Source organism: Nuphar pumila, chromosome 2, assembly GCF_984573655.1.
Source record: "Nuphar pumila chromosome 2, dmNupPumi1.hap1.1, whole genome shotgun sequence".
NCBI lineage: Eukaryota > Viridiplantae > Streptophyta > Magnoliopsida > Nymphaeales > Nymphaeaceae > Nuphar > Nuphar pumila.
Window position 1 is genome coordinate 138,926,697 of NC_143250.1, and position 16,893 is coordinate 138,943,589.

Genomic DNA, 16,893 nt, shown 5'->3' on the forward strand with positions numbered 1-16,893 from the left:
TTAATCTGTCATGACCGTTGATGCTACCACTACTATCACGCCTAACAGGAAAACATATTTGACGGTGGCATTGTACACAAAAACTTCCTAATACAAACATTAGAAGACAAGAAAACAATCAATTAATGTCAATTCATAACAAAGAAAGCTTGACAGTTCATGGGAATTTCATTGAGCAGCTCCAGTGGATCCTGTATTGATGATACACGAGAGCTCATACAGACCAACAATCTGGAAAGCCTTCCAATGCAAAGCCCTAAATGACAACCAAGTTTAATATGAATCAAATGTTTCAACGAATTTTCATGATAACGACGACTTGGCTGAAGCACAAGCTGGACGGTAACCAACTGAAGCAGCAAGAAGGTTTAACCCTTGCTCCAATTGATAACACATGTACGTGTAAGCGGCTAAGTGCAGTAACACAACAAAGAAAAGAGAACCATTGCTCATTGATATGTACTCATATTTGTAAGAATTGTGAACTAGATTTACAGGATTGCAGGAAAAACAGCCAATATAATAAGATTAAATGAGGATATGATAAGAATCAGAACTACCGTTTTAACTATCAGGAGCTGCATGTTGCAACTTATTTGACAGAACAAGAAAAGAACCTCAGCATGTGTAAAATCCCCCAAAAAATATACCTGCCCATGCCTCCAACAATTCACCAACGCAATCTCTGTACTGCAAGATTGATTAAGAAGGGGTGGGAGAAGCTGAAATCGTCAAACACCATGACTTAAAATTAGAGAGGCCAGTTGGGTGCTTTTTGACACACCATCACTGGAGATCAAATAAAATTGAAAAAAAAAAGATTGCTTTGTCTGTTTTTAGCCAACTCGATAAGGGTCCCAACCATAATCTGGCTCCTTCCTCTTCACAGAAGACCCTGCAACAGGAATTTGTTGAAAGGGCTTGAGGTGATCTTCCATAGATGAGCTGGTTCCATGCAAGAATAAGTTTTTGATGCTTGGGCCCTCTCTTGAATTTGTCTCCAAGGATATTGATCCAGCAGTATTCAGGTCAAGATTCGGCTTTGATGGACCAGCATCATTCGTGCAAGGTCCACCAGTGACACCCATGAGAAAAGGTCTGGGAAGAGTAGCAAGTGTCCCTGGGCCAAGCATCTGGGGGATGATGGTGGTTACACGAGGATCCACCATGTAAGGAACTGCACTTGATGTGTAAATGGAAGAATTAGATGGCATTGTAAGGCCTAGACCCATCCCATTGTAGGGGAAAGGAGGCTGAATTGCATAAGCCAGAGTGGGCTGTAGAGGAACCATCCTGCCTATCTGGCCTATATAGGGAAGCGCACCAGTCCCAGCTACTAAGAATTGCTGTGTAGGGTTCACAACCTCCTTTTGATGCTCAGAGGTGGAGTGTTGAAGTAACGAACCCAAATCAGAACAGTTTGGTGCTAACACATGATCAGCCTCTGGGTATATCCTCGAACCCATTATTGAGACAACAGGAACATCAATTCTTGCTACCTTCGAATGTTTACTGGAGTGTGATAGATGAGAATCATAAGGGTGACTGGAGAATGGTTTGTCATTCAGATCAAAGTCCCTTGCTGGAGCCCTTGAAGAAGATGGCACAGATGCATTGAACTCCTCATTTCGTTGGTGTTGCTGCCTACAGTCTGCCGGCTGATTTGATAAAAGGGGTCCACAATTTTCATCATTTTCACCAGCGCGATTGAGATCCAGATTAAGCCTTTCAACCCGTTTTGAGCTGACTTCCACAGATGAGTCGCCAGAAGGCAGAGTTGATGACACGTGGACATGTTTGTCCACAAAGATCTCTGTTGCTGCAACATCACCTCCATCAGCTACATTGAGGTCGATGCCCCTCCATTTCGGAATATGGTTATTCTCTTCAGTGGAGCATGCCTTGTCTTTGTCAGGAGTCCTTCGAGATAATGCTGGACGGAATGCACTAGTTGCTGCAGTTCCTTTCCATCCCAACTCCCCCTCAAAGTGCAAGCGAGTCACGGGCAAATCAACAGGTCCCCTAAATGCTGCTACCACTCGAATTGGTACTGACAAGTTTTTGAAATTGAATGAAGATACAGCAGTTTCACCCAGAGACTGTTCAGGGCAATCAGCTTCTTCCATCTGAATATCCTCATTCAGATTGAAACTAAAATGAGTCCTTTCATTGACACTTGATTCCTGAGGCACGGTTGTTAGCTGAGAGGACTCCTGATCATGTGATTTATCCTCATTTTCAAGTACTGTAATGATCTCTTTTGGCATATCTTCTCCTTCTGAACATGGCTGTTCATTTGCTGCCAACATTTCTAAATTGTTCTTCGCATTGCATGATTCACTTTTCTCAACTTCTTCTGATCTTTTCTGGAGTTCAGAAGAATCAGCAGTACTAGGATTTACTGTTTCACTGTCCATGTCCCTTTTGGAGCCAGAGCTGCATGAAACCTCTCTGTAAATTTCCACTTCTTCCTCCACTTCTTTTGCAACCTGCCTAGCCACCTCAAGTGCATCAACTACTCCATATGCAAGGTCCATTTCTAAATTTTTTCCATTCCTCTCTATCATATTTTCTCTTTCTAGTGTCCAATTTGAAGAATGGTTCTGTTCTTCCAGAACTGATATCCTTTCAACTGCTTTCATCTTGATATCAGATTTAACTAGGAAATCTTCCCTTACATCCTCTGTTCTAAAGGTGTTTGGCTCCTTAGATGATATGCCAAGCTCATGCATGTCATGCATGGTGTCAACATTGTTCTCAGTTCCCTCACAGAACAAGGACACATCTTTAAGATTCTCAGGCTTCTGCTGCATTACCTTTTTCCAATAATCTGACGAATTCTCACATAATGCTACAGAGTGTGACTCATTAGGCTTCTGATCTGAGCTACTATAGGTCCTGCACAAAATGGGTCTCCCCTCTTTGCCTTGTGTACCTGCATCACATGGCTCAGCTTCAGCTGAAGTGTGGATAACATCTGGAGACGCTGATGAGATAAGATTCCTTGACACAGATGATGAACGCTCAATTTGTTTCTTCTGTGATGATTCCAGAGGCACAACCAAAGGCTTATATTCAGCAGGGTTCTTCCCTGTATCTGACTGATTTTCACCAACTATCTTGCTTCTTTCTCCATCTTCAGAAACCTTACCATGCCCCAGATCTGTTACATTTATTAAAGATCTGTCCTCAGGAGCTATCTCTTCCAAAGAATTTTGTTGTATGTTGGAAGTAAAAGAGCTTTCTACTGAAGTATCATTTGCATCAGGTCCGCATGTATCTACACTGGCTGGACAATCAGTTGTGTATTCCCTGCTTTTAGTTTTCAATAGATTTCCATGAGTGGTGCATTTCTTTTCACCATCCTCCACACTAACATCAACAGGAACAACATTAGAGATGGAATCCTGGGCACTTTGACCATTGCATTCCCCCTCAGTGGAATTCTCAAGAGGGGTATCTTTAGTTGTTAAAGTGTCAAGCTTTTGGCATTTTGAATGCTCATTATTCTCAGAGGAATTTGAATCTTTCAAAAATCTGTCATCACATCCTTGAAGAATTCTAATTCTGTTTTTCTCCTTCACGCCTGCATCCATATCTATGACCTTTCCCCAACCAGAAGTCAAGTTTTTTGCTCGGCCCTGAATCTCAAAATTTTCATGTGAAAGTAAACATGCAACAGTGTTCCCAATTCCACATGCTTCCAATCCTTCTTGATCAAGGGGAAGCTTCTTGAGTGCATCTAAAACTATAATTAATAGTTCTTCCATAGGCATATCGATGCCACTGACTTCACCCTTCCGAGCTTCTTGGAGCCACCTGTCCAATGATTTCACACCACCTAATTGAATAAAATATCTCAGGCAATTGCTGTTCTGTGTAATAGATAAAGTGTTTGCAACAGTGGACCAATGCCGACGGAAATTTGCCTCATTACCTTGAACTTTATCCTGCTCCATCAAAGAAATCAACTGTTCAACCTTAGAAGGGCTTATAAGCCCTCCCTCCAACTCCATTGATGTAAAGAAGCCTTCCAGTGTCATATTTATTCACTGTCAAGAATACTGATAATGATATCAAAGCATAAGTTACATTATGCATTAGAGATCCCTGCAAAATTATTACTAGCAAGGATTAGTTTCAGGGAAGAGCATAGAATTTATTCAAGGTATGACACCAAGGAGAGCTTGAACTTTCAGTTTGATTGCATAGAAGGCTCAAGAAAAAATATTTTTTTTGGCACAGAAATTGGAAAAAGACAAAAGGTTCTTGCAAAAGTCAAAAGCTACTTGTGGCTTCTTTGCAGGTGATTCAATCCAATAAATGTTGTTATGGTATCCCAAGGAGAAAAGTACAACTAGTCATTCATTAAATGTCCAAAATGCAGCAAAAAAAAAACTTGTCCAGTTTAATCAACTATAACATACACCAGGAGAATTGATAATTTATTTGCATATACTGTCTTTAAGTTTCAAACATTTCCATCATTTTTTTCTTGAAACTCTCATGTGCGTTCCGAGAACTATTGTTTAGCACATATTTTGAAGATAAAAAACCTCATTCGCTGCACCCACTTTTTGTGTTTCCAACAGCTCATGTGTTTGTTTTGTGTGGCTATAGAAAAAGAGTATCAATTTTTTGGGGAAAATAACGTAAATTTCACAAATAGGTAAATCAACAACCAACTCCAGGTTGTTCATCCACAGAATACAGGTGACCGTAGTTGATGAGAACAATCATTACAATACGAGGGACACAGATAGCGAGATTCTGAAGATAATCAGATGCCACAACAACCAAAAGAATCGAATCAAATCAAATCAAATCAAAGAACCAATCCCTCAGATTTAACAAGAAACTCGCAAGAATTTCCAACTGTATCTATATTGCCTACATAGTTTATGTAGGTGTCATGGAACCACTTCTCCTATGTGTTCAATCAGCAAATTACAATGATGACAAAGTAGTGCACCTATATTTGTTTTACCAGCTTTACCTATATGGTTCTTCCAAGAACTGAGCTGGATTGAGAAGCCAAACATCACAAAATTTCTGGCAAGAACCTTTTCCCTTACCATTCTCAGAATATCACTGATTTAGTAATGATACAGTAGACACCATTTACTCAAAGAAATTGCCAACATTTACACTAAAGGACATAGAAAAAGGCATTTAATTCTATCGGCTGAGATTTTCTCGTCGCTTGCTTGGAAGGAATAAGTTCTGAACAACAGTGAAGGGGCTGGATTAACAGGTCCATTTCATTTCTGCTATCTCATTTTGTTTTAATAAGACTGCTATCTCATTTAACTTTAATGGTATCACATGGAGATGGAGGTTTACTTTGCCATCGGTTGGTAGGGCTTAACAAAGACAATCCACTTTCACCCCTTATCTTTGACACTGCTAGTGAAGGATTTTCTTTGATGGTAAAGAAAGCAGTAATCATGGGTTTCCTAAACATTATCCCCCTACCGGGCATTCTTCCCGTAACTCACAATTTGCAGATGTTATATTGGTGCTTAGTGAAGCTTCTCACACTTGGATATGGCAGTACTGGCTGCTAAGGAAATTTTTTACTGCAGTTTCAAGAATAGAGATCAATGAGAAGAAACATGGTCTTTTACACTTTAATCCAAAAAGAAGAAACTAGTTTGACTGCTAAATGTATCTTCCAGTGCAATACAGGGAGTCTTCCCTTTAAATATCCAGACATGTCTTTCATTAAAGGCTATAAAAAAATTCACATACGATAGATATCAAATAAGTTACAAAGCTTTGCACTATACGTTGGCATTGTATCTTTCTTGCTGGTATGATCACCCTATAAACATGTTTAAAACATTATGTCTTCATGGACCATGTTAAAGATGCATAAGTCCTCAAGTCTCATTATTCTCATAGAAATAGCATCTAGGAAAGTGGCACTACTATTAAAAAGTGAGGTATTTCATTCCAACGTTACCACCTTATCTTCACCCACCTTATGCTCCAAGGTTTAAACCAAACATCCAAAAGTAGATAAAATGGAGCCCAAAGAAAATGAAGCCTATAGTGTGCAAAGGTTATTGCCAGATGACATGAAGCCTGTAATGTGGATGAAACACTATAGAGGTGGTCATTTCATGCCCTTTCCTATGAAAGAAGGCGTTCTTGCCTGATGATATGAAGCCTATAGTGTGGATGAAACCCTAAGGAAGTGTTTGTTTCACGTCCTTTCCTATGAAAGAGGTGCCTTTCATAGGAAAGAGAGCCTCTTTCCCAAGAGGGGTGAAACAAACATTACCATGATAAGTATGTTGGAGGGTCCACATGATAAATGCAAAAAAGCATCTTTCCTATAAAAATGGGTCCACATGTTTAAAAATTGTTTGTACTCGAGCAGTAAAAACTGAAATTTATTCCAGCAAAAGTATCTATATGGATTTTACATCTTATTTGAGAAGTTTCATTTTCTCAAGCCTTTTTTCATTAAAAAAAAAGTATTGCTGCATCTACTACCGTATTGCTGTCACGGGCCTATTTCCTTCAATGGGCCAGCGCGGCGCGACGGTCCTTCCCCACCGCCGTCAGCCTACTTGTCAGCTCGCTTGCTGATCGCGGAAGCTTGTAATCAGAGTGCAAGAGAGCAAGAGAGAATAGAGGGAGAGAAGTTGCAATCACAAGAAGCAATCACAACGACGGTGAACAAAAGAAAGCTCAACGCATTTACTTCATTCACAAATTTGCCCGCAGGCTATTACAGTTCAAGTATACGGGCTGCCCCTTCGGGGTATTGATTCACCTGAACCGGGCAGCTTACATCAGACTCAACAAAAGCAAAACAGACTCTAAGCGCAACTGTATACTGTAAGTCGCAAGGGAACATGCTCTCCCCTTCAAATCATGCACCGTCCTCAGCGCCATCTGTTTCGTGGTAAGTCCTAACTTCAGTCGGGTAGCGGTTGTTCATTCGAAATGCAGGCTCCCACGTTGGTTCTGTTGTTTCCTCCCACTGCACCAAGTATTTCTTCGCTTGCCCCAAGTAGTTGACCTTATGGCGAAGGATCTGACTGAGGTGCTTCTCGGCCCGTTGTGTTGTCGGGGCCCTCTGCATAATGGGAGCGCGTTGTGGCACACTACGTTCTGGGTCTCTATCATCTGGATGGAACTGCTTGAGGTTGCACACGTGGAACACCAGGTGCACCTTGAAGTCTGGGGGCAACTCCAGCTTGTATGTCAGCTTGCCCACCTTCTTTGTGATGGTGAAGGGTCCCTCATACTTTCTGAATAGTCCGCGGTGCCGCCCGCGGAAGATGCCTGTGCGACCAGGATATAACTTCACCAACACTTGGTCCTCAACTTAGAACTCTGCGGGCCGACAGTGTTTGTCCGCCCACTTCTTCATTCTCTTTGCCGCTTTGTGTAAGAATGACTTCGCCAACTCATTATGCTCGTGTCAGTCGCGAACAAACTGATAGGCGAAGGATGGCCTTTCCTTTTCTTGTGCGACAAGAGTGTGCGGGGTCAGTGGTTGCTGCCCCGTAGCTATCTCAAACGGATTGTGGCCTGAAGACTCGCTCTTCTGCATATTATAACAAAACTGTGTCACATCAAGGAGCTTCACCCAATTTTTCTGATTGGCATTAACAAAGTGCCTAAGGTACTGCTCTAGTATCCCGTTGATGCGCTTTGTCTGCCCATCTGTCTGCGGATGGAAGCTTGTTGCAAACAGCAACTCAGAGCCAAGTAGCTGAAATACTTCACGCCAAAAATTGTCCGTGAAGCGAGCATCGCGATCACTCACAATGCTCTTTGGTATGCCCCAGTGCTTCACCACATGCTTTACGAACAACTTTGCAGTCTTCTCTGCAGGACACTCCTAAAAAGCTGGGATGAAGGTGACATACTTTGAGAAACGATCCACCACAACCAAAATAGAACTGAAGTCCTCTACTTTCGGCAGACTAACAATAAAGTTCATGGAGATGTTATCCCAAGGACGTTCTGGAATTGGTAGAGGCTCAAGGAGACCGGCAGCCTTATGGTTTGTCCTCTTATCTTGCTGGCAGATGAGGCATGTCCGCACATACCCCTCAACGCCGTCTCTCATCTGCGGCCAATAGTAGCCGCGCTCAAGGAGTGCTAAGGTCCGCTCCTGACCAGGATGGCCGACCCATAGTGTATCATGGCACTCCTTAAGTAGCTCTTGGCGAAGGCTTCCCCATCGTGGCACAAAGATGCGTCCTCCTTTTGTTACGAGGAGGCCATCCTGTAGCCAAAATCGCCGAGTCTTCCCTGCCTACGCTAGAGAAACAAGGTGTTGTGCAGTCGGATCCTACTGTGTACCTTCGCGGATGCAGCTCAGCAATGCGTCCTCCAAATGCACTTTAGAAGGCTCCACGCGGGCAGCTGTCAGTTTAGCCCTACCACTCAGAGCATCTGCCACAACATTGGTCTTTCCAACCTTGTACTCCAAGGCAAAGTCGAACTCAGCCAAAAACATCTGCCATCGAGCTTGTTTAGGCATCAATTTCTTCTGCGTCTGAAAATAGCTCGTGGCCACATTGTCCGTCTTAACGACGAACTCGACACCCAAAAAGTAGTGCCGCCAGGTCCTGAGGCAATACACAATGGCGATCATCTCACGTTCATGCACTATGTAATGCCTCTCTGTATCTTTCAGCTTGCGATTCTCATATGCGATCGGATGGCCATCTTGCATAATAACTCCGCCAATAACAAAGTTTGAGGCATCCGTGTGGACTTCAAAGGGTCTCGAATGATCAGGCAGTCGCAGCACTGGCTCCCTCACTAAGGTTTTCTTCAAGCCATCGAAGGCATCTTGGCACGCTCTTGTCCAAAGCCATACCCGATTCTTCTTTAACAAATCTGTGAGGGGCGCAACAATGAGGGAATAGCCTTCGATGAAACGTCGATAATAGTTTGCCAAACCGAGGAATGACCGCAATTCTGGCACTTTGCTTGGCGAAACTCATTCCTGGATGGCCCTTATCTTCTGCCCATCCATACGCAGCACACCACGCCCCACAACGTGGCCAAGGAAGCTGATCTTCTTCTGCCTGAAGAGACACTTCTCTCGTTTGACACAGAGGTCATTCTCCTTCAGCACTTGAAACACTGTTCGCAAGTGCCCGACATGTTCCTCCATGTTGCTGCTGTAAATCACGATATCATCCAGGTAGACTACCACAAACTTGTCTAAGTAAGGGTAGAAGATTTGGTTCATTAAAGTCGTGAATGTGGCTGGAGCATTTGTCAGCCCGAATGACATTACTAGAAATTCGTAAGCACCATAGCGGGTGACACAAGTTGTTTTTGGCTCATCACCTTTAGCAATCCTCACCTGCCAGTAACATGATCGCAGATCTAGCTTGGAAAAGATACGGGCACTGCCTAGCTGATCGAACAAGTTCGCTATCAATGACAATGAGTATTTGTTCTTCACCGTGACCTTGTTCAAAGCACGGTAATCCACACATAACCGTTTAGAGTCATCATGTTTCATCTAGAAAAGGACTGGGGCACCAAATGGGGCTTTTGATGGACGAAAAATGCCTGCGTCCAACATCTCGTCTAGCTGCCTGCTCAGCTGACCCCATATGGTATGAAACCATTGCGGGAGGCTTCGCTCCCGGGGTCAACTCAATCTTGTGGTCGACCTCACGTCTTGGCGGAAGACGCTTTGGCAATTCCGGAGGCATCACCCCCCGAAACTCCTCCAATAGTGGGGCTAGGGTTGGCGGCACTGCTGCTTCTACCTTTCATTCTTCTGCGCGCACTGCCACTAAGAATGTCTGCTCCCCATGCTTAACACCCTTCTTCAGTTGCATTGTCGATAACACTGAAGACTTATCTTTCTGCGTAAGGCACTGTACTGTGTGGGACAAGTCTGACCCCATGATCGTCAACATATTAAACTTTGGCAACATCATAACATTTTGGCTTCGCAGAAACTCCATACCCAGAATCACCTTGAAATCGTCCAGAGGCACCACAGAGAAATTGGCTTTGCCGACCCAACTCCCCACTTGAGTAGTCACATCTCTTGCTTCACCAAGGATGAACTTGGCCTCAGAGTTTACTGTTTTGATAGTCCTCTGCTTTGGCCCAGTTTTCAAACCCAACCGCTATGTCTCTTCCTGCGAGACAAAGTTGTGTGTGGCCTCGGAGTCTATCATTGTTGAAGTAGACTTTTCATTCATAATGACTTCTACGTACATAAGTTCCTTACTGACCTGCATGTTCTTAGTTGCGCAACTTCTAGCTGCGTTAATCGATCGCATGGCCCCCATCCTTGGTTGGATGGTCTCAGTGTCACTGCATTCAGTATCACTGCATTCTTCATGTGCAGCATTGGCTTGCCTGTCGTCCTTTACAAGGCGCTTTGGGCACTGCCTGGCGATATGTCTATCGCCACATAACCAACATGTCACAATCACACCCTTGTTGTTATTGTTATGTTTTGTGAAGTTCTGTTTCTTTTTGGATTGATGACGTGTCGACGCCTCACCTTTATCATTGTGTTGCTCATCATTCTTGCCTCCGTGGTCAGGCTTCTTCCCAACTTTGGTTGATGGGGTGAAAGGTTTGCGCTGAGTGTCAACCAAGCGCTCGACCGCCACATATGCATCTTCCAAAATATGGGGGTTGCTCCTTTCCACTTCAGACTGTGCCCATAGCTGAAGTCCCACAATGAACCGGTTGAACATGTCGTCTTCTGGCATGTTAGGTATCTCCAACATAAACTTCTGGAACGTTCTAACATAGTCTTGCAACGAACCAGTGTGTTTGAGCTCACGAACCATTCGGTATGCTTGTCTCTGCGCATTTCTTGGCATGAAGTAGTTGCGCAACTCCATTTTGAAGTCATCAAAGGTGTCTATCACACATTGACCTCTCTCCATGTCATTGTGCTTCCGCCTCCACCAAGCGATAACATATCCATCAAGTAAGGTCGCTGCAGCCTTAATCCTCAGATCTTCAAGGGTCACATTTTGGATATCCAAGTAATCTTCTACTTGGAACAAGAAGTTCTCAATGGCCTTGCTGTCACGAGAATCATTGAATTTTGTGGGTCTTGGCACATCAATCCTTGATGGCCTCTCACTGTTTCCGCCATTTAGAGTCACTGTCTGTTGCAACGTATGGTTCTTCAACTGAAGCTTCCCTACTTCAATCTGCAAGTCGGTCACTGTAGTCGTCAACGAAGTGACCTGTCCCATTAGTAAGTTTACCTGCTCTTGCAGGCTCGCCACCACATCATTCAATCCATTGAATGATTCACATGCGCGTGAAATTGCTTCCTCATGCGAAGTCACCTCTTCCACCAGCTTGTTAACAGTTGCAGCCAACTCTTCTTGGTCCTGAGGTGAACTCATCTCCTCAGCTTCGACAACTGCCTTGCCTTTGGTGTTGCGCAAGTTTTGATAAGGCGCCACGATGTCTTGCTCACAAATCGCAGCCTGTCGGCATGTCTGTCGACACCGACTCCAGAGTCCCTTCCCCAGCACGAGAACGGGCTCTGATACCACTTGTCACGGGCCTATTTCCTTCAATGGGTCAGCGCGGCGCGACGGTCCTTCCCCACCGCCGCCAGCCTACTTGTCAGCTCGCTTGCTGATCGCGGAAGCTTGTAATCAGAGTGCAAGAGAGCAAGAGAGAATAGAGGGAGAGAAATTGCAATCACAAGAAGCAATCACAACGAGGGTGAACAAAAGAAAGCTCAACGCATTTACTTCGTTCACAATTTTGCCCGCAGGCTATTACATCTCAAGTATACGGGCTGCCCCTTCGGGGTATTGATTCACCTGAACCGGGCAGCTTACATCAGATGCAACAAAAGCAAAGCAGACTCTAAGCGCAATTGTACACTGTAAATCGCAAGGGAACAATTGCAATCCCAAAGTATTTTGGATGTACTCCATCAATCCCTCAATGTCACATGAAATTTCACAATGACACTACAACATGCATGATCTTCTATGCAATATGCATTCTGATAACATGGGCATCCTGCAACCTTCTCACCGTCTTATGCCAAGTAAATGACACCCAGGAACAATAATAAGAGTTGTGAACCTAGATCACGAATATATTCATAGAAATACCAGGAACTTGGTTCTTATAGATGAGAGTAAAAAGGTTAATCAAATGAGAAGCTGGTTGCAATTTTGCAGTTAAATTTTCTTGGGTAAACAAAGTGTGATACTGATACAGCATTCCAAAGTTACACTTCCATAGTGCAAACAATGAGATCCTACAAAAGTGATGGACAGTGGTTTTATTATGTAATGTTTCATACCTTGGGAGGTTCGAAGCTAAATGAACTTATCCACTGTTTCTAGACCAATGGACCAATCATAGGAGCGTATGATAAACAGCTGATTGAGTAAGCTAATAACAGAAATGGCACCATGCATCACAATCAACTAGAATTGCAGATACCTGACAAGTAGATACGTGCATGACCACAATTTAAACTAAAAAACATGTAAGGAACATAAGCATATAGGTATTTAGCTCCAAAAATAGATGATCAAAATCTACAGGACTGAAGAACAAGATTAAGGAACAAGTAGCCTCTCACAGCAAATTAGGGCTTGTGTACACTCTAAATTAGGTTAGCCAACACGCTAGTAACTAGGGGTAAGGTAGAATGGTCATCCACAGTTCAGGAAGAGAAATATCTTGGGTTCAAAACGGCCGTGCTAATTCCGTTGAGTATAAACACTGTCCAAAAGAAATCAGCCAGGCAAATAAAGAAGTTATTACATCGAATCAGGCCCCATATATTATTTAGGAGAAGATTAAAATAGTGGGTCAAGCAATGACATGGAGCAGGGTTCCACTATGGAATTCTGGGGGGATGCACCCTTTCGTGAACCAATATAAATGTAGATACACTGATGCACATGATAAAAGTAGACCTTCTTAGCTTTCTCCATAGGAGCCTTACGAATAAAAGCGTACAATAAATACCTGATATGGATGTCGAGATGAGATCAAAGTATTATCCTAGTACAATGAATCAAAGCTAATATATACCAGATCCCACCAATATTCTACTTCTGCCGTAAAATAAGAACAGATAATAAAACAAGCATGGTGAAGGATTTCCACAAATATATTCATATGAAGAATTAAGCAAGTGTTCTAATTTCTTTGTATGCTCTGTTTTCATCTTTTCCACCCTTGTGAGGAATCAAGAACTTCAATGTTCCACCAGAGATCACAAATAATAACTACAAAGCCGAAGAAAACATTGACATTAACTACCTTAGGATACATAATAATTGAGCAATAGTTGCGATACCCGAAATCTTGTGTTTTTGTTCCAAAAAGGGAAACCCAGATAGAAAGACAAATCATTGAGGCATTATCTAGTCAAGGTTCACAGTTCCCAGTGTCTCCATTTTAGGCAACCTAACACCCAGAATATTGAGGTCATCCCCGACGAACTACTCCCCGTGCTGATGATCGACTCAGGACAGCCTACCAGGCATTATACTGATACTGTTTTTTAGAGCTTGAACAATCCTACAAAGATAAACTACCGTCTACATCAGTGCTCCAAAGAGGAAGAAGGATCAAACCTTTTTTTTTTCTTACTCACTACATCTCACACCTAAAAAATCGATTCAATTGAGCTTCTAAACTTAAGATTTCCTATTACAACAAAGCTTCAACCAAAACAGACACCAAACAAGCACACAGACAACAAATTTTCTTTACACTTCTTCAAGCGACAGAGCCCATAGCTCCATCCTCCGTTCAACAATTCCAATCCCGTCCCAAACTCGATCACAGAAACCGCGAATTCGCAACAATTGATAATCTCAGCAGGATCAACAAAAAAAATCAAATTTTCGGTGCATATACACCAAATTCGCAAAAGTAGGGCTCAAGTAAGGCTTCACCGCCACTAATCCGATAGCTGAAATCGATCCTAGCGAGAAAACCGAAGCAACTTTTCAAGACAGAAGATCCAAACACAAAAGGAACCACAAAACCACAAGACAAGACAAAAGACTTTTATGAAAAAATCAGCACCAGCTGTCAGCTTTTAAATGATAACGTTCAATGAACTTTTCGCGATCATAAAAAAAAAAAAAAACAGCCATCGGCGGTCAGCTTCTAAACGATAAGATTCAATCAACTTTTCGCAACATCGTATACCGTCAAAGTATAAAACGCAGCGCCGCGGCTAAGCCAAACGATCCGTCTAACCTAACCGATCGCAAAAAACAAAAAACAAAAAGGGACGGAGTGGCATAAACATGCGCACAGGGCGAGCACAAAACCCTAGACGGGAAGCAAGAAAAAAACGAAGAGAGCATCAGAACCCGAGGGAAAAGCAAAACCCTCGAATTTGCACTCGCTGAAACAGAAACGTCACGAGAGAAAACATAGCTATTACGTACCTCACCAAAACACCATATCCGAACTGAGCCAATCCCCCGAAGGAAATTTCTTCTTTTTGGTTTTCTGGAGAGAGGAGAAGCCCGAGAGGAAGAGGAAGAAGGGAAAAAAAAAGAAAACGATAGCGATTGAAAAGGGAAGGAAATTACGGGCGGGACGGATTGATGTGTTCTGATTGATTTGGGAGTCTAACTGAACCGTATAGTTCTCTCTTTTTCCTTGAGAGGGAGTTGGGGCGGAAAGGACGGAACCGATGGACGGCGGTGTCTCTGGTAGGTGTCAGACAGGGGCCAGATGCTTGTTGCCACGTCATCGTCAGATAAGGGCCCCACGAGTCCGATTTTGACAATTCACTCAGTAAGAAAACAGGTTGTCAGTTTCGGTCTGAATCGATCGATACGTATCGTATCGCTAAAAAATCGATATGATACTGACTTGAATCGACTATTTTTAAAAAATAGATTAAAATTAATTTTTTAATAATTTTAACACGTGTCTCTTTTTTATTGATACGTAATATTTTTTAATTATTTTTTACCGATTCACTTGAGAATCGGTATCGACCTATTCAACTGAATCGTTGGCCAAACGATACAAGTCCGATTCCGATACTGACAACATCCGAAAAAGAACTTGGCGTGGGGAAGTGGCACGAGTGTGATTTCCGGAAGTATCGTGGCTATTTGAACTTGATAGGCTCCAGCTGGTGACGTTGACAGGCTAAGGACGTGGGATGCGAGTGGGTCCCGTGGGACCTGAAGGTGGGCCCCGCTCAGAACCTGCGGGTCCCAGCAGCAGCGAAGGACACACTCTCTCTTTTATTCCGTCCGTAGTTTGGGATGATGACGGTTTCGTGGGCTTTTTGCCTAATTTTTGTCTCACTGTCAATTTGCCAGAGCGTCGCGGTGGCCCCCAAGGTACGGTGTGGGGCCCGGAGTCAGTCTGTCTTCCAGTTTGTGAGTGGGTCCGGATCCGGTCCCCAGCCAATGAGTTGGCGGGTTCTGGTCTTATTTTGTATACGTCAGGGTTCGGGTCGGGGTTTTCAGCCCTCCTCCTGTTTCCAACTGACCTGGGAAATGTTCTTGTCCAGTTTTGTCCAAGTCACTGGACCTGGCAGTCGGAATTCATGATTGGATCCAACATCCAAGTACGGGTGTCAAGAGGTCGGGTTCAGTTTAGATGCAGGTAAAACCATACCCAGACCTGTTTTGTGATACTGGTACCGAGTTCAGACCCAGGTCCACTCAGACCCACTATAAGAGAAACCATACCCAATACCCACAAAAATAATATGTTTTTATCTTTTTTACATTAAAAAAGTGTATCTTAGTTGGAATTCGGTAGGGGTGGCAAAATCTGACATGACCCGCCAACCCGCTTCTTAGCCGGGTTCAGGTTTGACTTAGACGGATTCGTGTCGTAAATGGGTCGACCTGCCTAACCCGTTTATTAAACGGGTCGAGTTCGTGTTAGGGGTATGCCAACCCGCCAACCCGGCTGACTCGTTTAATAAATAGGTCGGGTTCGCCTCTTTACCCTAATTCAAGTCCTTCACTTCGCTCTTTTTCTTGCTCTAATTCACGGCCTAATCCTCTACCCCTCTCTCCTTCTTCTCTGTGTGCAGGACCCGCCTCTCTCCGTAGGCCATGGCCACCGTCCCGTTCGCCTCCTCTTCCGTCGCTCTAGCGTTGTTCGAAGGCCTTAGGCCCTCACGGGTTAGGGTTTCGTCCCTCAGCCACGGCGGTCTAGCGCTGGAGAAGCCGACCTCCGGGAGACTCTCCGTGAGGGCAGCAACCGCCTCTCTCCGTAGGCCATGGCCACCATCCCGTTCGCCTCGTCTTTTGTCGCTCTAGTGTCGTTCGAAGGCCTGAGGCCCTCGCGGGTTAGGGTTTCGTCCCTCAGCCACGACAGTCTAACGCTGGAAAAGCCGGCCTCTGGGAGACTCTCCGTGAGGGCAGCAACCGCCTCTCTCCGTAGGCCATGGACACTGTCCCGTTCGCCTCATCTTCCGTCGCTCTGGTGCCGTTCGAAGGCCTGAAGCCCTCACGGGTTAGGGTTTCGTCCCTCAGCCACGGCGGTCTAGCACTGAAGAAGCCAGCCTCCGGGAAACTCTCTGTGAGGGTAGCAACCGTCATCGCGCCCAAGGTATTTGGAGTGTTCTCCCCAACCCGTTTACCCGACCCGACCCGTTTATTAAACAGGTTAGGCGGGTCGTGTTAGGTTACCCGTTTAATAAATGGGTTGGGTTCGTGTTTGCCATAGTCGACCCGTTTAATAAATGTGTCGGGTTCGTGTTGAGGTATGCCAACCCAACCCGATTGCCAACCCTAGAATTCGGGTCATGCCTGGGTTTGGTATGAAATTTCACAAACCATACCTCACTCCATATATTAATCAGACTCTTCTGGTCTGACCCGGATTGTGATCGGACCTTCTTATTTATCATCGGGTCATGCCTGAATTTGGTATGAA

General features: G+C 44.0%; 1 protein-coding gene across 2 annotated transcripts; it reads right to left on the reverse strand.

Moving 5' to 3' along the window:
• Positions 1–445: 445 nt before the first annotated feature.
• On the reverse strand, positions 446–14,605 carry LOC149847311 (uncharacterized). 2 transcript variants are annotated; one of them, XM_089998375.1, is made up of 3 exons: positions 14,424–14,605; positions 3,938–4,110; positions 446–3,841 (listed from the first exon to the last, which is right to left on the reverse strand). In XM_089998375.1, the coding sequence occupies exons 2-3, from the start codon at positions 4,041–4,043 to the stop codon at positions 837–839; spliced, it is 3,111 nt and encodes a 1,036-aa protein (XP_089854501.1). In that variant the 5' UTR covers positions 4,044–4,110; positions 14,424–14,605; the 3' UTR covers positions 446–836. The 2 variants fall into 2 exon arrangements, with proteins under 2 accessions (XP_089854501.1, XP_089854500.1); XM_089998374.1 differs by having other exon boundaries at positions 446–4,110.
• Positions 14,606–16,893: the final 2,288 nt, after the last annotated feature.